Raw genomic sequence first — 21,465 nt, 5'->3', positions numbered from 1 at the left:
GCTTGTCAGAACCTCAGGGCAGCACACAGAGCCCCACTCACAGAACACCTCGCAGCGCTGGGGTCAGCCCCACCTCCCTCACGTGCTCCCTGACCTTCACTCTCTACACCTCCCCTCAGGACGTGCAGTCTCGCAAGCCTCAGTGACGTTGAATCGCCTGCCTTAAGTCGTGTGGCCTGTGAGGAGTGGGCAGGGGTGCAGGCGTGCCCCAGCCAAGCTGTGCTCCTGGGCTGTCCTGTACACCCTGCTGGCATCACACACACCAGACCCAGAAGAGCAGCAGACAGGCCTGTCCTCCAGGCGCCCCTTCTCCCCCGACCCCGCTTCCTCTTCCTCCTCCTCCTCCTTCCTCTTCCTCTTCCTCCACATTAAAGAACCGTGTAATCTAGTCTAGGAAGGAGAGTAAGACTTCCCAGATTTGATCACGCAAAGCTTTTATTTAATAATACAAGTACCTATTCCATGGTACTTATAGTAGAATAGACAAGGTGCACCCTAGCATTTAATGGCCGATGATGGCAGCTGTCCCATGAGAGAGAATGCGTTTTATGTAAGAGGGCAGCAGTGTTTACTTACTAGACTACTGTATGCGCTCCCAGACTCTGGCTTATGGGAGGAGTAGAGAGGGCCAAAGTTACAGCAACCACGGTGCACTCTCCAGCAGCCCTCTAGGACAGTTAGATGGTGTAACAGTAGAAACAATGATACTACGGCAGCTAACAAAAACACAGAACAACTATACCCTCTGTCTCACTTACTACACTCCAGCAACACTGGCCATTTTTTTCAATTCAGGTCTGAGGTTTAATGCCACTTCACAGAAAGTCCTGCCTAGATTCTCCAAAATAAATTAGGGCTCCCATTACACTCTTTCAGAGCACTCTGTACTGTCCTTTCAGAGCCCTGGCCCCAATTTGTAATCACGTGATTATCTATTTGATGACTGTCTCCACCTCCAGACTCTAAACTCCGTGAAGGCAGGACTTCATCCCCAAAGCCTGGCATGGTGCCCAGCATAGAAGCAGCCTTTGATATATATTATCTGAATGAATACATACGCACCACAGCAGTGTTTCGCAACTGTGCCACGGCACGGAGCTACGGTCCCCAGGCAAACAAGTCATCACCGCATGCCGTCAGCTCCCAGCCCTTCACTTTCAGCAACTCGGCCTCCTAACCCCAGTTGTTTTGATCATACGCTGTTGCGACATAAATACTATGACGAGCTGCTGTAGTGATTTAGTGAACGCTGGGTTCAGAGGCACACTTTCTTATTGTACATTACATCTAGAAGCTACCTTTGATCATTACCGCGACTCTCTGAGAAAGGAAAGTCAGTTTTTATTATACCCATTTGAGCAAAGGGGAAACCAAGTCCGCAGAGGTGAAGAGCCCATTCAGGGTTCTATGGTGTGTCCAGGACTCTCCACACCCCCGGGCACTGCCTGTGCCTTACAAGCTGGAGGTGGGAGCAGAGAACTAGCAGTCTAACTTCCCCCACTCTCGTGAGTCTTCTAGTCTTGGGGCAAGACACTTCTCTCCCCTGGCCTCAGTTTCCCCCTGCCCTCTTGGAAGAGGAAAATGGAGTGAAAGGCACTCTTTGTCATTTAGTAGAAGCACTAGGGAGAGGCTCTGTCAAGAATGGTACAGCTATAGCATGGATGAACCTTGGGGACATTATGCTAAGTGTAATAAGCCAGACACAAAAAGACAGATTTTTTTATGATTCCACTAATATGAAGTACTTAGAGTAGTCAAAATCATAGAGACAGAAAGTAGAATGGTGATTTCCAGGGGCTGGGGTGAGGAGCGGGAAAGAGAGTTATTGTTTAATGGGTATAGAGTTTCAGTTTTACAAGATGGAAAGAGAGTTTTGGAGAAGGTCGTACAACATTATGAAACTTAATACCACTTAATTGTACACTTAAAAATGATTAAAATGGTAAATTTTATGTTATGTGTATTTTATCACAATAAAAAAATAATGGTATGATTTATCAATGCAATTTGAGCATGTTTGGAGAGTTCTAGGGGGATCTCGGGCCTAGGAGCTTTGATGGATGAACGCTGTAACTTCAGGTATCACAGAGCCAAGAGCTACAAGGCAGTGGTTGGAAGGCCTTTGGGGTCGGGGGTGATGGGCTGAGTCAGTCTATGATGGCTGGCGATTCTCACTGTCCTGCAGTAGGTGTGATTGTCCCACACAGTGCAACTCTTGCTCTCTCTCTCTGCCACGTCCTCCTCCCCATCACCTCCTTTACAGAGAAGACAACCTCCATCCCCACCTGTACCCCACTGAGCCTGTGTGATGTGCAAGTTGCCTTGCATTTGAAAGACAGACTCTCCATCTCCATATGACAATACGAAACTCTGCATTGGGTTTGCACTTCTTAATTAGGTGCTTGTCATTGTGTATTCCATAGAGCCATGTATAAGTAAATAGTCATAGACCTTTGAATAAATTTATTGGTTTTATTTATGTTTCTGGGCATAAAAATCTATAATTACCAGGTACAGCCTCCATATAACTGGTATTTAATGACAATTACTTTTTGTTACCATAGAAATGAGTCCAAAGTAGTTACCCATAATTTCTCATTTCCCAAACCTCACACGTGCTGAATTGCAATATTACCATAGTAATTGCCTATCCGTCATCATAAAATACGCAGTTACCCAAAGGATAGCAGGATGCTGTGAAATTTCTCATTTTGGGGAAGCCTCAGTGCTTCTTGGGAGTGTGGAGGTGGGGGAGAGGAGCAGACCTCCGTGGGTGGTGCAGAAATGATTCAGCTTTATCGCATGACACTGCAGACCCTGTGGTGGAAACGGACGCTGCTACGACCCGCAGACTCGCAACGCATTATGTCTCTCGGCCCTGGTGAGCCTCACATAGCAAAGAATACTCCAGCGCAGTAAATCCAATTTAACTAAGGTTTGTCAGGGGCCTGCTGAGTGCCGGTTCCTGTGCTACGCCTTAGGGAAGCAGATGGAAATCAGAGGCGGTCCTCGGCAGTAAGAAGCCCAGTGTTTGTACTAGAGGCGTGAGTGTGAGGCTGTGGAGGCCTAGACATAATCAGAGCTAATGTCTAAGTGCCTACTGACCACACATTATATACATCATCTCCTCTGACCCTCACAACAGCCCTGAGGTGGAGGTAGTATTATGGCCCCTTTCTAATTAGAAAAGCAAATTGAGGCCCAGGAACACCAAGGAACTTGCCCCACGTCCCGCAGCAGGAAGGTTTACGAATCCAGGCAGGCCAGCCCTGGCCTGCTACAGATTCATCCCCCTGCTACACTGTATCCTGAAAGCAAGGACTGCTTCCTTCTGACTGGGGGTGACGAGGGAGGGTTTTTGAAGGGTGGATGGTATATAGGAGTTCACCAGACGTAAAAGGAGATAAGGAGAGATTTGCACAGCAAACATCATTAAGTATGGCAGAGGGTGAAACATCAGGGGAAGTATTTCCAACACGCACACATACATGCACACACACAGACACACACACAGATACACACAGATATACACACCACACGAGACACATACACATACACACACTCACCCACAGACATTGGAACTGACCAACCTTGCCCACCTCAACATCCAAAGGGGGAAACATTTTTAACTGTCCAAAATAGAATAGAACGTAAAATTAGCTATGTAAAATGTAAAATACATGTCAATATTCTATTTGTTCTTTGACAGCATAAAACTATGCATTTTTCATCAACTAGAAATGGAAACAGAGATCCACTGCAAGTTGCCTCACCAAGCGATATCTGCCAGCCCCTCCTCACTGTGCCTCCTTCCCCCCCCAGGCCTCATGTCCCCCCGTTGCTGCCTTTCCATAGCCTCATCAGCCTTGGAGTGGGATGGGAGCTCAAAGACATCTTGTCCAGTGCCCTGCCCAGGGCAGGGAAACCTTAAGAAGTGCTGCACTGATGCCAGCTCTGACTGTTAGGGGGTGTTTATGTCCAGGCTAAACCTGATAGCCCATCACTTCTGCTTTCTGCCCCTGAAAGATTAGTCAGGTTCAGTCCGTCTTTTACACAGTAGCCCTTCAGCTGTTTGAGGATTGTGTGTCCCCACTCCTCCCCACTCCTCACTCACTCGAACCCCTGCCAGCTCCTGTTCTCCAGGCTGAGCATCCCCAAAGCCTTACAACTTTTCGTATGTAATCTGAAATCCATCCCTCTCCCCGTCCTTGCCGCTGTGCCCTGCGCATACTCCAGATGTTTGTCATGGTCTGTATTTGAGGCATGGGGTCCAGGATGGAACAGTTATAATGATGAGAATGGTGATGGTGGTGACAATGGCGATGGTGATGATGATGGTGATGGTGAATAGTTAATATCTATTGAACCTCCTGGGCCTGACCCTATTCTGGGTATTTTGCATGTATTGTTTAATTCTTAGAACAACTCTCATTATTCTCATTTTACAGATGAGGAGACTGAGGCATGGGTAGATTAGGTAACTCCCTTAAGTTCATAGAGCTAGCTAGTGGCATAGGAGAAGGAAGGGACCATCGCAAGCCTAATTCTGGGGATGTACTTCTCCTGGTACAGCCTACATGCCCAATGCTATCTGACACTGAGCTCTCATCAACCTAAATCTTTCCACTTGCATTCCTGCTAAGTCACAACCCTCACCCCCCCACCCCACCTTCTCTGAGAACCTTACAAGGAGGCATGGACTGGGCAGAAATCATGCTGCCTCTTTGAACAAAGAGGAAACCAAGCCACAGAGAGGCTAAGTCACTTGCTCAAGGTCACACAGGGAGTGAGCCACATAGTTATTTAAGATGAAACGCAAGTGACGCAGGGGCCAGACAAAGCCTTACCTCCCAGAGACTCTCTCCCGCTTTATGTAACCTGCATGATGTTTCTACAGAGGCAGAAAGGACACTGGGGCAGGCAGCATAATCAGGTGTCTAACCCACGAGTGCACACCGCTAAAACCAATTATTCAAATGAGCTTCCCAGCCGGGTTCCTCAGAAAAGGCCAGATGGCTAGATGTCTACGGAGGCAGCTCCCCATCTCTGTCCCTGCAAGCAGCTGAATAGCCTTTCAAAGTTAGAGTTGATAGTGAGTTGACTTTAATCATTGATTCTACAGTGAAGACAGGCCTCCGAGGAGACAGTAAGCCAGAATTAGCGGCTGGGGAGTCCGGAGGAGCAAAACAATATGATAGAATCAAGAACTTTATCGTTGCCGGTCTTAGCTCCTAAACCGCTGCTGGAATAGCGTCAGTTCTCTATGTGCGATCCTTCCGGGGCCCCCCATTGACCATCAGAAGGAGTGTATACTCTGTAGCCTGGTCTTCAAGGCGGACACAGCGTCCAGGAAGCGCCTCCTCAGCTTCACCTCCCACTGTCCCCCTTGCCCTGTGCGCAAACGCTCACCCAGCGCACACTTCATCCTGAACATCACCAGGGATCTGAGGGGGGCCTGGCCACGTGCTTGCCCTCCAGGAGGAGGCGCTGGTGAGATGGCTCCTGAGAGGAGAGTGGGAGTTAGGTGGGTGGAGAGATGAGCAACACATTCTCTACCAAAGGAATAATAATGTTAAATAACAGCAGTGATGGTAATAATGCAAACATTAATGTAATTATACAAGCTCTCGGACCCTATTCTAATAGTGTTTAATGTATTATTCCCCCTGGACATGTGGGAGTGAGAACTCGTCATGCTCCTGTTCCCACTCTCAGCGCACTTCCACCAGTGTAGGAGGAGACACAGGGGTCAGAGAGATAGAGGTCAGAATATTAGCTTTATTATTGAAAAAAGCAGAATTTGGAAGGCATGGCTTACATCTGTGACCAAAACTGACCTCCTTATACGTCACCCCAAAATTCAACTTCCCTACCAGCCACAAGCTGAGTGGGAAGGAAGCTGCCTCCCAGAAGCCACACCAAGTGGAGGAGAGGAGGACGGAACGGACCCTCCCTGCAGGGTCACAGATCCGAACAAGCTGTGCCAGGAGGGCCAGGCCCAACAGTCTCTGCTCCTTCTATCAGGTTGACCCGTCAGATAAGTTCCATCCCCTCCCTTGGGAAGAGGATGCGAGGGGATGGAGACGAAGAGCCATTCTCCTGATTCCTGGGGACTACAAGTCCCCATTGGGATTGAAAGCAAAGGGGGGCTTCTCCCAACAACCCCATGAAACTATGAAGTAGCTTCTTATATTATCCTCATTTTACAGACAAGGAAATTGAAGCACATAGACTGGTGAACTCACTTGCCCAAGGTCCCATGTGAGGGAGATCCAGGAGCCAAAACCAGAGAGCTGGCTCAAAGCCCAAGTGCTCAGCCTCTGAGCCCTGCTGCCTGAACCCCAAGTGAACAGGAGCCCTGAGGACTACCGGGTGGTCTGGAGTGGCTAGTGCACACGGTCAGGGCTGCAGCCTATGATGTAGGTTCACACACTGCACAAAGGCTAAGAGGGCAGATGGAGGCCGACAAGCCTTGCCACTTGGAGATGTTGCACCAGCCTGCAGAAGGGTGTGCATTTTTGCAACTAACTCATAGGACATATAATGTGCAAGCCTTGCATGGTGTACAGGTTGGGGGACATGATGCAAGAAGCTTAAGGAATAAGTTGGGACTAGTTTGTGGAGGACCCTGAGTGTCATGCCAAGATGAAACCCTAAGACCAGCTAACACGTGTATAGCGCTTATGTCAAACAAGACGGTGTCCCCAGCATTTACACGGCTGATCTCATTTAATCCTTTAAACAACCCTCTGAGGTAGGCAGAATCCACATTTTGCAGATCAGGGCTGAGGCACAGAGAGGTTAGGCCACCAGCTAATCCATGGGCCCTCCAGGGTCTTACCCAGGCAGTGTGGCTCTTGAGTCCACACTCACAACCTAAGCCGCTTCTCAGGCTCAGACCAGGTGGGCAAGGGTCTTGCCAGCTCCCAGATCTGTGAAGACCTAAAGGACTTTTCTTTCCCTTTTGCTTCCTCTGCCTCTTTTCATTAAAGGAATGGAAATAGCCTTCCTAGCCCCAAGGGCCAGTACTATACACTCCTTTAGAAAACGTGCCCCCTTGGGCCTTTAAAATGGTTCTTTTTACTCTTTGTAAGTGTTCTTACAGAGAGAAAAATAATCCAGTAGTTCTGGAATGGACTTTCAACTCTACCCTTACATAGCTGTGTGACCTTGGCCTCAGTTTCCCTATCTTTGAAATGGGGAGATTGGGTTTTATGAAATCTTGGGTCCTTCTAGTTGGTGACTGGCTCTCAAAATTGCTTTAAGCCTCAGTGTGGAAATCCCCCCAAGCCCGGGTGTTGGTTGCTGACCAGCAGGAGCCGGAAAGGAGGGGGTTGAATCCCGGAGCACACAGTCTCCACGGGAAGGGAGAGGGCGCTCCAATGACGGTTCTCCTTGTCCACCAGGAATAAGCTCCAGGAGAAAGGGCCCCAGGGAGTCTAGTGTTAGAGATGACCCCTTCCCCAGGTGTGGTCTCATCACCCCCTTCCCCAATCCTACCACCTTGCCAGAAAGACCACAACTACAGGGTCAAGACCATGCTGATCCCTGGAGGTCGGAACCCTGAGTGCTCCTCCTGGCTCTGCTATGAACCTTGGGCAGGTCCAGGGCCGCCTCCCATGGACGTGCAATTTGTGCACTGCACAAAGGCTCCTGGTCAGGGGGTCAAGGTGGGCTGCGACTCTGCTCCCGACCCCACGTCTGGCCAGAACAAGTGACATCATTTTGTACTTCACCCACCCAGAAGGGGCACCTGTTTCTAAATTGCCAGCCTGGAGCGGGGGGACCTTTTGTCAATTTCATAAAGGTACCTTTTGTGCTAGGTCCTATTTGAGAGCCAGTTTCCCCATTTAAAAATTAAGGGTGTTGGGACTTCCCTGGTGGTACAGTGGTTAAGAATCTGCCTGCCAATGCAGGGGACACGGGTTCGAGCCCTGGTCCTGGAAGATCCCACATGCCGTGGAGCAACTAAGCCCATGTGCCACAACTACTGAGCCTGTGTTCTAGAGCCCGCGAGCCACAACTACTGAAGCCCACCTGCCTAAAGCCCGTGCTCCGCAACAGGAGAAGCCACTGCAATAAAAAGCCCACACACCGCAAAGAAGAGTAGTCCCCGCTCCCCACAACTAAAAAAAGCCCGTGCGCAACAACGAAGACCCAACGCAGCCAAAAATAAATAAATAAATAAATTTATTAAAAAAAAAAAAATTAAGGGTGTTGCATCCACCCCTAACCTCACATGAGTCCCTCTATCAGGCCCTGAGCTGACTCCCAGGGCTGCTAAGAGAGAATAGAGTGATGGTTAAGAACATAGGCTTTAGAGCTGAGCACACCAGGTTCAAGTCCTGCTTCTGTCCCTTGTCCTTGCTGAGCTAGGGGCAGATTACTTAACTTTTCTGTTTATTTCCATTTCTTCAGTTTAACTGCGAGTTGGCTGTGTACCTGACACTGGGCTAACACTGAAGACTCGATGGCAAATGAAATTGATTTAGTCTCTGCCCTCCCAGTGCTTTTAGGTCTTTGAGCAAAACATGAATTTGTCCAAGGTCATAAAACTACTCAGTGGTCGATCTGGGACTCAAACCCAAATCCTTCTGAATTGGAACCTATGTAATTATCCATCCTCCTTCTCTGCCTCCGCAGCCTGGGTCATATCCTTGTTGTGGTCATCTAAGAAGGAATATGAGGGGAATGCTTTAAATATCTCGGTGGTGGTGATGGGGAGGTGATTGTTATAATTATCCCTTGTGTGTGTGTTTGAGACAAAGGACACTGCCCGCTCCCCTCTGTCTCCACCACAGCAGAGCCCAGCCCACCTGCTAAGCATTTTGCAGGAGCTGTTGATGACAGCTTGTCTGGCATCCTGACACTGGCCAATCAATAGAGCTGGAAGGTGCCTCAGGCCAAGGGCAACTGAATCCCAACCTCTTAGTGGCATTAAATAAAGCAATATTTATTTTGCTTTTGGTGCAAATATACTTAATCCAATGCAGCTCATTGGTAATGCTGAAAAACTGCTGCATTTGAGGGACAATTGCATGCGCACCCCATACATCTCGCTTGTCAGCTCCACCCTTCCAGGAGCACACAGCCCTACCGTGCTGAGGACAAGACTGACCTGGAGGCACGAAACTGCCTTTTTCTGTACCCTTTAGAAGATATGAAAAGGAAATCATAAGGAGGGGAATTAAAATCATTGCTCTCATTCCAGCTGCCATTATTGCAATAGGGATGAGGCACGATGCCCTTCTGCCCTTCACAAGATGGAGCTATTTATTTGCCATTTAAATAATGTTCTCTGGAACCATGTATCTCTGCCATTGGGCAGAAGAGAAGGAGAGCAGTACAGGAAGAGCAGACAGAGGAGTAGCCTAGCAACTCTTTCACAGATCACATAGCCTCCTTGATGGCTGGGGGGACCTCAAAGGGTCACTGGGTTCAGTAAGACCTGGTTTGAATCCCATCTCTATATTCTAGTAGTTGTCAAGTGACCTTCTCAAAGTCATATCTCTCTTGGATTTTATTTGCTCATTTATGAAATGGGGATATAAACACTACCTACCTCACTTGGCTATTGTGAGAGTGTCTAGCATGTAACAAGTGCTTAAATACTTTTCAAAATATGTCTTCAAGTAATTACCTAAACCTTGTTTACAAACCTTCAGGGTATTTGTTCATGCATTTGTGCATCTATTCAATAATCTATATATTCAATAGATATATTGAACCTTCTCAGCACCTCAGTCTATAGTAGGGAAGTTGGAGTGGAGGTAGGCAACATGACACAGGCATATTCCCTGGCCTCATTGGGCTCACAGTTTGGAAGAAGAAAGAAAAGATACTTAAGAGTATCTCCAACTCAAGAGGAAGAAGTTATATATAAACTTGACTTTCATAAATTTGGATTTTCTAGAATGGTCCTAATGTCAAATATTCGATATTCTTGGTGCCATAGATAGCCCCACTCATGTCAGAACATGGATCCTGATTTTGAGCTCATGCAGAAATTTTACCTTGAAAATAAATAGCAGAATAGTAGAGGACCAAGGAGACACAGGCCCGGAGCAGAGACCCCAGATTCATACTAAGTGACCCTAAAGTGGCAACCATAGGGGTGAGAGCCGGACATCTGGAGGTCATCTTGTCCATTCCCCTATCTTTAGGCAGCTGAAGCCACTGAAGAGTAAGAACCTGCACCAGCACTGCCTTCCCAGTGCCTATAGCCCAGGGAAGGACACAAGCATAAAACACAAGCATAACACTGTTAGAAATGCATAGAATTTCCAAGCTTTCTACTTCCCTCACTTCGCACATACCATGAACTCTGCCTGGAATGCTCTCTCATGTCTTGACTTTGGCAAACTCCCATCTTCTCTTCAAAGCTCTGAGCAGTGTGAGAACTCCTAGAGGCAAGGACTGGGTCTGATGCAAATCTCAAATGTTGGAAAATGCATGCAATTAATGTTAAGATATTGGTAACCCTTAACTATTTGGCATTTCTTTTAAAAACTGTATCAATCCTTTTTCTAGAATATTTTGTTCTCCTTGTATTTCAACTTCACTTTATTCAAAATGTATGCTTCCTCCAAGTCCCTAACTTTGGAGGTAAAGCCCAATTATTGATGCTTTGAATCACTTAATGAGAGAGCGGGAAGAGTCCTCCATGAGTGAAGTATAACACCCTTGTTTTACAGAGAAGAGCATGGAGCCCAGGGGAGGGAGGTGACTTTCCCAAGATGATATAGATATTAGAGGTGAGGCCTGTCCCCCAGGCCCTAGCCAGGGCTTTACTTTACTGAGACGTTTTCTTCAATAAATAGCAGTCTTTCTACTGATAGACTGGTTGCCAATAAAGCAGTCTTTAAAAATCATCTCAAAAAAACCCAGCACAGGTACTACTGATTTCAGAGTTCCGCAAATGCTTTAGCTTCTAAAGAGCTCCAGGATTCCTGGGGATTGAGTTGCCTTTGAATCACCAGCCATACTCTGCTTTCATCTGTAGGCTGGATCAAGGAGTGGATCTTTCAGGATCTCTCACCAATAACACTTTTCCTTCAGTTTCAAATCTCACTTTTTTGAATCAAAGAGGCTTCCTGGAAGCAGTATGGCCAGGTGTGAAGACCATGGAGCCCAGGGCCAGGACACCTGGATTCCAGTCTGGGCCCTGTGGAGTACAGGTTAGGCGACCTTGGAGGAATGGCTTACCTCACCTTCTCTGGCCCTCAATGCTCCCACTTGAAAAACGGAATCCACCTGTGTGGCTGGATGGTTGTGAGAACTGTATCATATGAGATAGGAAAATGCTTGGGAAAGAATGAAATGTTCATTCAACAACTAAGTCTTTATTGTCTACTGTAGTCCAGGCTCTTTGTCAGGCACAGGAGTACAAACACAAATAAGACATCATCCTTGCCCTTGAGGAATTCATGGTCCAGTGGGGAAGACAGACTCAATAATTACTATATCTTGTGCTGTAGCCTCTCCGATTGGGAGCAGTGGATGCCATGGGAGCAGAAGAGAAGCACCCATCCCACATTTGCGGAGAGTAAGTCAACAAGCCTTCCTGGAGTAGATGATATTTAGGTTTAGAAAATTTCAACGATACCACAGTCACCACCACTGCCACTGTCATCACCGGCTACCATTTATTCAATATTCATTCTGTCTGAGGATTCTGCTGGGCCATTTACAGACACTAGTTCATGTATGCAATCCAGAAGGTCGAGGTTGTTATCCTCATTTTACATATGATAAAACAGAAACCCAGAGGGGTTTAAACAAAAGAAATTTTAAAAAGGTCACATAGCTGGTAAGGAGTACAGCCAAAACTTAAGCCTAACTGACTCCCAAAGCTTCTGGTCTTCCCAACGTAACCTCATTGTTCTGTGTGACTCCGTGGGGCAAGACTGAGACTGATGGGTGAAGTCACCCGAAGACAAATTTCAGCTAAAGAGAAGGAAGACTTTCTTAACAGAGCTGTCCAAGAATGGGATAAGCTGCTTGAGGAGGCGGTGGGTACCAGGTCCTGGAGGTGTCATGGAACAGGCTGGTGACTTGGCCAAGACTTTGTTGAGGACATTCTTGTTTGGAAGAGGGAGAGGTAGGTAAGCGAACCATCTCAAAGGATACAGTTTATGATTAAGTCCTGTCATCAACGACAATGTTCCCTTCCAAATTTTTAGATGCTCAGTGCAGGCTGGAAGAGCTCTCTGGGAACAGCACCCAGACCAATGGTTTTGTCTCCTTGGTAACCAGCCATTGGGAAGTGGGCAATATAGGGGCCTGCTGGCATTTTCCATAAATTAGCCCACAGAGCCATATGGTTAGGGATGCTCTCAGTTAAAGAAACAGGAACTGACTCCGCCACTTAAACAAAAATGGAATTTATAGGAAGGGGCTTACAGAATGAAGCAGAAGCTGGAAGACCAGACTTGGAAAACAACTAATTAACAGAGTAGCTCTGGAGGGCAGAAAAATTGGCTGTTGGCAGGAATAATCTATCTCTCTTCCACGGTAGCACTGCTGTATGACCCAACTCCCAGCGTGGCATCACCTAGTCCAAGTTTAAGTGCTGGACAGAAGGAGCTGTTGCCTGAGTCTGGGTTTCCTGCCGCTTCCCTGGATGCCAGGTCATTGGGCCCATCTCTTTTCTGGGGTTAGAGAAAAGGCACCGTCACAGTGTCATCATCTTTTAATGATGGAGGAACGAACTCTCCCTAATCCTGCCCCATCTAATCACAGAGTTAGATGCTAGGAATTCCCCAGAGAAAATGGGCAAATGCCTACTACATTAGGAGAGAACAGGGCATGGATGTGAGCTCAGATCTGCCTGATTTCCAGACTGGGAAGAAAGCCAGGAGGTCATCCCTGACCACTGCTGTCTGCTGCCCACTCCAGCCCCTGATGGACTGCAAACCGATTAGTCTGTGCCACTGATATAGCATGTAGCACAAAACAATGATAAAGTACAAGGAAACCACAACATAACATTTTTGATCTGCTATTATGTGCCAGAACCTGTGCTATAAATTAAGTTTGTCCTCACTTAATCCTGATAACATGGTCCTGAATTATAAATGTACATAAGCCTGTGAGCAGATCTTCTTTCTCCTGTTAGACTATGTTTCTTGTGAGCACGGAATGTCAGACTGCTTGTAAACTGATCCTGACATCACCCCTTCTCTCAAGCAAGTTGTTTATAACCCTCTGTGCTTCAGTTTCCACATCTGCAAAATGGGAATAATAATAGTACCTCCCTCATAAGGTTGACATAGATAAAGTATTTCACACTTAGTAAAGTACTTAATTCTTGGGACAAAGTAATGTCTGTTGACTGTGACCCCTTGACTGTGATGATGATACTGTTGTAACCTGCATATGACTGTTTCTGTCCCCACTTTGCCATCAATGAGAAGCCAACACCAGCACCCAATTCATCTAAGTATAGCAATGCAAAGACGAAACAGTGAACCTCCATGCCGGGCACTCGAGGCCCTTACATTTCCCCTCCCACTCCCTTTACAGCTCACCATCACCACCTCTTCACTACATACATACATAGTACTCTATGATTCAGTCAAATCAAATTGTCCACCATTCCCCCAATAGCCTGGGTGGCTTCACAGTTCCTTTCTTTGCTTGCACTTTTCCTTCTGCCACCAACACCTGGAAAAATTCTATTCATTCAGCAAGACCCAACTCAAATGATTTTTCCTCAGTGAAGCCTTTCCCTATGTGTCCCCACGAAACATTAGTTATTCTCCCACAGGGTTCCCAGCCAGCTTACTTTAAATGATGGGGGAAATTATTATTATTTACTCCCCAACACCACCCCAACCACCTTGAAGGAGGGGTCCTCAGTAGAATATTTTTCTGAGTAAGATGAGCAGTGGGGTTGTAAATGTAACAAGCTGAGAGGGGGTTGAGTTTTAGAACTTAAGGAAATAGAGGGGTTGGGAAAATAAGTAGGGATGGGTAAAATAGTAAAATAAGATGGGATGGAAGGGATAGAAAAGAAAAGGGGGACAATTTGGGCAAAGAAGGGGGGCACAATTTGGCAAAAAGTTCATCAGTTTTGAATCTGGTTAAAAATCTGCGAAGAGCAGAATTTTATCCTATAGGTGATGGAGAATCATAGATGAATCTTGATCAAGAAGGCAAGATTGTCAGATCTGTGTGGGAGACATTCTGGAGACAGGAAGAGGATGGATGCGGTAATCTGAGTTGTGAGCAAGAACAGGGTTTCTGAAGTTGTCCCTCAGCCTGGGCTGGCCTGGAGAAAGCCTACAGTGTGCAAAGGCCAAGCAGATGGAAGCGTGGGCCCAGAGACCTGGGGGTGGTGCATCTTTCCAAGGACAAGCAAGGCTTTGAGTCGATCTGGAGGAAAAAAAGGGAAGGAAGAGGGATAGGAGGAGACCAGAGGTCACGGTCCCACTTGCCCTGGTGAAGTAATTAATGTGTCTGTGGGAGATTGTGGAGAAGGTGGGCAGGGTAGCCCTCACTGAGCAGGTGACCTGTGAGCAAAGACTGGCACTAAGTGAGAACGAATCACTCAGCTATCTGGAGGAAGAGGCTTCCAGGCAGAGGGGACAGCCTGTCCGAGAGCCCCGGGGCTGGAAGTACTCAGTTTGTTGGAGGAACAGTAGGAGGCCAGAACCTGGCAGAGAAGAAGCAGGAGTGACCGTGTTAGGAGCTGAAGTCAGAGAAGATAACGGGTGGAACACATGGACACTTGTAGCTGGTGGTAAAGACTTTGGCTCTTACTCTGCATCTAGCAGAGAACCATTTGAGCAAAGAAGGGACTCCATCGGACTTATGTTTTAATAGGATCACCCTGGGTGTTGTGTGGAAAAGGGGGAGGGTATGTAGGGTGAGAGGTGGGGTAGGAGGATGCAAGGGTGGAAACAAAACCAGGTAAGAGATTATTACAATACTCCGGACCTTTTCCAAGCTCAAGGTGATAGCAGTGGAGGTGATAAAGAAGTGCTGGGTTCTGAGTATATTTTGAAGGTAGACACAATGGATTGGCTGTGGGTGTGACACAGAGAGGAACAGTGGGGAAAGCGATGGTTTCGGCCTGAGCCTTCCTTCTGGCCCTGTATTGGAGATGCACATGCGTCTGTGGTCTCAGGGCATGGACACAGAAGTGAGACTGCTCCGCAGAAATATGTTTGAACCTCTCTGTGACTCAGTTTCTTCTTCTGTAAAGCAGGAATTATAATAATAGTGACCTCATAGGGTTGTTGAAGGTGACTGAAATAATACGTGTAAAATGCTCAGCACTATCTCTGGCAAAAAACAAACAAACAAACATGTGCTAGGTAAGTGACATAATGACTGCTCCTGTACTGACTCTGACTTTGGGTACTGCCTAGGTGCTCTCTGATGGGGTTCGACCTGAACCGTCACTGGCTGGATCCCTCTCCGTGGGCCCACCCCACCCTGCATGGGGTGAAACAGCTTATCATTCAGATGTACAACGACCCAGTGAGTAACTGAACCCCTCAGCCGCTGCTGGTCTTATGGATTGATCTGGGAAAGGGCAGTGTTGTACTGGGAAGGCCCACTAGGAGCTGCAAAGTAGGAATTCAGGGTCAAAACCCGGGAGGGACTAGGCCTGCTGGTCTCTTCTCTGACTTGGACAAGTGCCTCTCCACCCCTCACGAATACTGGCTTCAGTTGTGGAGATCTCGCGGGGTGGAGGAAATATACCGGAGCACATTTATCAGGGCTCTTGGGTTACAAGCGAAAGAAATACAACTTGAACTAGTTTACACAGAATAGAGAATTTTTTAGAAGAGTCCCAGAGCCTCATATACAGTTGAAGACTGTAGCCTGGCCTCCTGCATCTCTAGGGAGCTTGTGCCAACTGTCACGTCCAGTGGTTGCCCCACTAGAGAGTGACTCACTCTCATATTCTAGTTCCAGTTCCAAGAGGGACTGGAGTTCCTCTGGGCAGGAAGTGGAGGACACGGCCACCTCTGGGCAGGGCAACTCTGGTCCAAGAGACAAGGATATGTAAGGACAGGACAGCCTCGCTGGAATCATGTAGTTGACCTTGGGGTGTGTGGCAGTAGTGATAAATCTGTTCCTAGAGAAGAGGGCCTGCTATTCCAGAAAGAAGGGGAATGGGGATGTCCACACTGAGTTTGCTCACAGGGACACGACTTTGTGAGAAATAGGAGAAGACATTGGGGTTTCATAGCTTAGAGAAGAAAGGGGGCCGACCACCATCATTCTCTCTGAAGAGTTATGAAGGAGGATAGTCAGACATCTTCCAGGTGGAGGCCAAAGCAAGAGGTATGGTCGATAGAGAAATAAAACTTCTTAACCATTAGAGCTGCCCGAGGATGGAGTGGGTGTGTGACCTATGAACTTGGCCTTACTAAAAGTGTTCAACTTGAAGCTAAATGACACTGTCAAAAATACTGCATGGAGGAGACTCAATTGTTTGGAAGACATTATAGTGAGACTACATGTGAGTGAGTCTCTTCCAACATTGATGATTGTGATTTATGACCCCTTGACTGCCATCAGGTGACAGACAGTGATTGCTAAGACAGCAAAGATCCCAGAGTTGGGGTATTTCAGTGATGCACCCGTGTACCTCATTCTACTCACTCTCTTTGAAGATACCAATAAGAATATCCTAAATTAAAGAGCAACATGGGGGCTTCCCTGGTGGCATAGTGGTTAGGAATCTGCCTGCCAATGCAGGGGACACGGGTTCGAGCCCTGATCTGGGAAGATCCCACATGCTGCAGAGCAACTGGGCCCGTGAGCCACAGCTACTGAGCCTGCGCATCTGGAGCCTGTGCTCCACAACGGGAGAGGCCGCGACAGTGAGAGGCCCGTGCACCGCGATGAAGAGTGGCCCCCGCTCGCCGCAGCTGGAGAAAGCCCTCGCACAGAAACGAAGACCCAACACAGCCAAAAATAAATAAATTAATTAATTAATTAAAAAAATTCCCCTAAAAAAAAGGGCAATATGTATTGACCAGGCAGAATTGTGTACCTAAAAACAAATGTATATATTAGAACAAGGGTTAATGAAAAAGTAAGTAAGTCCTTAGGTGCAAAGTAGTTATCTCAACTCAACTGCCATCTTTATCTTCCTCTGTGAGCTTTGCTTCCCTAGGTCTTTTTATAACCCACTTGCTGTCAGGGCTTATGTAGCCATAGATTTAGTATATCTGCCTCCTTCTCCAATTCATCCCTCCTTGTCTACAAAAGAAGATGTTAGCTATACTCTCCAAACCCCGTTATTACCCTGAACTTTTAATCCATCCTGACCAGCTTTCCTGGCAGAGAAATGCTGCTTCTGAATTGCTCAGGAGGTGTCTGTAGTCAGCTGGGTTCTGTCCCCGAGACCTCGGTGTTAACTGTAGTTTCCCTGATAGAATCATGACACCTCCTTCTTCTGCCACCTTCTTATTAAAAGAGGGCAGCCCCTACATTTTTTCTGATCTGGCTGATAATAGCTATTCAATAACTATTTGTTGAGTTGCATTGGATTGAACATGGCAAATACTGTTATGCCCACTGTAATGTGGTTTATAGATACTAAAGAGCTATTCACAGAGGGGACAACGAGGCATGATCAAAGAAAAGACACGAGGCAGGAGAAGTGACAGAGTGGGGGCCTCAGAACAAAGTGGTGTTTTAGGTGAATCCCCGAGGAGAGAACTGGGGGAGGAACAGAAGGGAGGGCGTCAAGTTTGCTAAAGAGACGAGGCATCAGCCTGCCGTTGCCATCATCAATCTGAAGTCATTGATTTGCTCCCAGGCAACTGGGTGCTCGATCCTGTTACAGAATACAGATCAGGCGAGGCCGAGTTTCAGAGGTATTAGGATATTCTTTGTGCTATGAGTAGATTGATCATCATCTGGTCGGACCTTAGTAAACACACTTGGATGCTGAGTGAGTTGTGGGAGCTGCCTTCTTCCTGAAAGTCCACTCCTTTACGCCCCAAGCAAGGATGTGGAGCGCTAACATCAGAGCCAAGCCGACCTGGACCAGGACCCCAGATCCCTCCGTCTCCTCCTCTCTTCCCCGCCCCGCTGCCCAGAACCTTACTCCATTCTTTCCTTCCTTTTTTCCACAAATGTTTATCAAGTAGTTTCTAACTACCAGACACTGTAGTCGTAATAGTGAACAAAACCCTAACTCTTACAATCTAGTGGGAGAATAAGCATTAAACAAGTAAATACTTACTGATAAATATAGATTTACAAATTGTGTCAAGGGTTACCAAAAGAATGTACAAAGTGTGATCTGTAGAAAGGATGGTTAAAAGTTTCGGCTTGCCCAGGGCAGTTCTGGTTTATACCCATTGTCCTGGAGTATTTATTAACGGTACTTCCTTCCACTCTTAAAAGCATCCCTGTTTGGATGACAAATTACACTATCTCTCTATGTGAGGGACTTCCCTGGTGGTCCAGTGGGTAAGACCATTCTCCCAATGCAGGGGGCCCGGGTTCGATCCCTGATCAGGGAGCTAGATCCCACATGCATGCCACAACTGAGAGTTCTCATGCTGCAACTAAGAAGCCTGCACGCCGCAACTAAGAGTCTGCATGCCACAACTAAAGATCCCACAGGCTGCAACGAAGATCCCACGTGCCGCAGCTAAGACCCAGTGCAGCCAAAATAATTAAATATATATATATATATATATATATATATATATATTTTTTTTTTTTTAAAAGGAAGGAACATCAGAGGTGTTAAAAAAAAAAAAAAAAAAAAGCTATGTGAAAGCACCTAACACAGTACCCTGTGTGTACCAGATCCTCAACAAACATTATTTGTATCCCATTCAAATTCGCATTTGACTTCGAGAGTCAATGTTCCCAGCTGTAAACACCGCAGCGCCCCAGGCATCTGCCCTAATAGCGTTAAATGCGTTTCTACCCTGGACCTTCACCGTCACAGACATCATCAGGATCACTCAACCCCAGAGCTATCTAAACTGCCAGGACAGCTTCTGACCTTGTTTCTAATGCTCACAGCCTCACACCTTCCATCCTGGTGGCCTGCTCACAGGATCCGCAAGCAGAGAATCAGAAAGACCCTTGCTGATGGGCAGGGTCTATATCTGTGAGCATTGTTGTTCCTCAAAGAACTGGTGAGGCAGGAACCTCGTGCTGGGTGCTGTGACTAGTCAGAGCTGGTGTCTACCTTAAAGAGTCCACAACCTGGTGGAAACAGCCATTTACAGACAGTTATTCTAGGTGCATTTGTGGAGGGAGGCACGGGGGTGGTGGGAGCCATAGAAGGAGCCGAAGCCAGGAAGCCACACTGGAGCTGATGTGTGAAGGCTGCTCAGGGCAGGGAGGGCTTTTCCAGGCAGAGGAGGCATCTGAACATCTGCCTTGAGATGGAGACACACTCGGGAGGCTGCAAGTTGTTCAGTGTGGCTGGTACTGAGGACAGACAGAGGGGCAGAAGAAGGGCTGTGATACAGGGCTTTGGTAGAATAAATTTGGACTTTATTCTCATGGAAATGGGGAGCCACTGAAGGATTTTAAGCAGGGAAGTAACAGGATCAGTTTTGCATTTCAGAAATATCCCACTGGTGCCTAGAAGGGGATGGATTCAGAGGGTGCCAGGCTAGAGGCTGGAGACCATTAGAACCTGTTGCTCGGGGCGGAGAGGAGGGGGAGTCTGGAGATATTACAGAGGGAGACACGAGCGACTGGGGCTGATGGGAGAGGAAGGAATCCTGCGTGATGCCCATGGTTTGGCTTGGACAGTGGAGTGGAGGGGGTGCCCTTCCTGAGATGGGAACCCAGGAGGACCAGTAAGCGTGGGGAAAAGCTTTAGATGTGCTGGTGTTGAGGCGGAGCAGGAGAGAATCTCCTGGAATGAGCCCTCTGTGTCCTCACCTGGCAGCAAGGGCCTGCTGTCTTCGCGTTAATGATGGTGTTGACTTCAAAGGTGCTCTCCTAGCCCTGTGCTCACTGCACCCTCCACCCCTCTCTGGGACTTGGATATTAAACGATGCTCTTGACAAAGGAGCCTTTAACCCACTGGATCTCAGATACAAAGCGTTTAATGCCCCACTTCCAGGACAGCTCCCTGTGGTCACTGTGGCCCTTGTTTACCAGTTGTGATTGATTGTCCCCCAGGGGAAGGTCTGTCTGATTCAGTCCCCAGTGCCCAATAGGGACCTGGCTCTGAGCAGGCACTCCATGTAAATGCCGAGCAAATGATGAAGCAAACCCAGAGCCTCCGTGACTTGGTTTTTATGAGTCTCCTGATAAAAAGGAGCGACTGGACCACAGACCCCCCTCCCCAATCTCACCTTCCCCTCAGAGTGTCCTGGATTCTGCTGCCACCATCGCTATGCCCTCCTTAAGGCTCTGGTCTGTGCACACAAACCCTTTCCTTGGTTTCCCTGCAACCTGCTGAGATTGTCCTAAACTCCCAGAGACAGAACCTGAGAGTTTAGGACAATCTCTGCAGGTTACCTTGTGCAAGACCCTTGGGTAACCTCAGAGTTACAGAGATTAATGGGGCAGGATGTCAGACCAGGGAAAGCTCACAATCTGAAGGGAAGGCCAGACCCTCATGGACAATTTTAATCCAAGGCAGTGAGGAAGGTGAGCAGAGAAAATGTAGCGCTTTGGAAACATGGGGCGGGGGAGATTAATCCAGGGTGTGTGCGTGTGTGTGTGTGTGCACACACGTGCTTGTGTTCCCGGGGGGATGCAAGGAAGTTTTTTCAAGGAATTTGGACTGGACCTTTAGGAATGGGAAACATTTTATCAGGTGGCTATGGTTTAGGGACGAGGGAGGTGACAGGGAAAGGGGACAGGGCTTTCCAGGGCAAGCTGAGCCACAGAATGGAGGTGGCAGAGCTCAGCTGCTGGGGTGGGTGCACAGCATATACGACAGGGCAGCTGCGAGGAAGCTCATGGGCAAGGACTTTGGCTTCCTCCTGTGGTCCAATGCTCTCTTCTCATTAAAATCAAAGTCGCAGGCCCTTTTTTAATCTGATTTTTCATTGAACTAAGTATAATAACTGTAAAAAAAATTAAGGCAGTGGAACAAAATGCTGCTTGTCGGGACTACTGTGGCACACAAGCCCTCTCAATCTTGAGAATCAGTACCATCACTGAGGAGCCATCAGAACCGCTTGAGCGAGGGAGAGAGATGGATGAATAAATAGTACTTCAGTCCATTCAGTCCCCCAGTCTAGAAACCCTAGAGACATCCTAAAATTTAAATCCACCTGAGGCTCTCTCCCCCGCTTAAAACCTTCCAGTGACTCCCCATTATTTGTGGGATAAAGGCCAACGTCCCTGACATGCTATTCAAGGACATGCCCTATGTGTATCCAGGGCGGAGCACGGAACACGACACCAGAGAGAATATTACGTTGAATGATAGATGCTTTAGAAAGTGACTAGGTCTGCAACGTGGACACTAAGAGGAATAAGAGTGCCCGATATGCACTGATG

At 47.5% G+C, this 21,465-nt stretch overlaps 1 protein-coding gene across 1 annotated transcript in view; it reads left to right on the top strand.

The window, feature by feature from the left end:
* Positions 1 to 21,465, top strand: part of AGBL4 (AGBL carboxypeptidase 4) — a 1,405,329-nt gene that overhangs the window by 1,282,344 nt on the left and 101,520 nt on the right. Inside the window, exon 9 of the mRNA XM_057530807.1 lies at positions 15,375 to 15,486. Coding sequence (XP_057386790.1) covers positions 15,375 to 15,486 — 112 coding nt within the window. The remainder of the gene's footprint in view (positions 1 to 15,374; positions 15,487 to 21,465) is intronic.

This window comes from Balaenoptera acutorostrata, chromosome 1 (assembly GCF_949987535.1).
Source record: "Balaenoptera acutorostrata chromosome 1, mBalAcu1.1, whole genome shotgun sequence".
In the NCBI taxonomy this organism is placed as follows: domain Eukaryota; kingdom Metazoa; phylum Chordata; class Mammalia; order Artiodactyla; family Balaenopteridae; genus Balaenoptera; species Balaenoptera acutorostrata.
The sequence above is the reverse complement of the archived record's forward strand: the minus strand, read 5'-3'. Positions and strand labels throughout refer to the sequence as shown.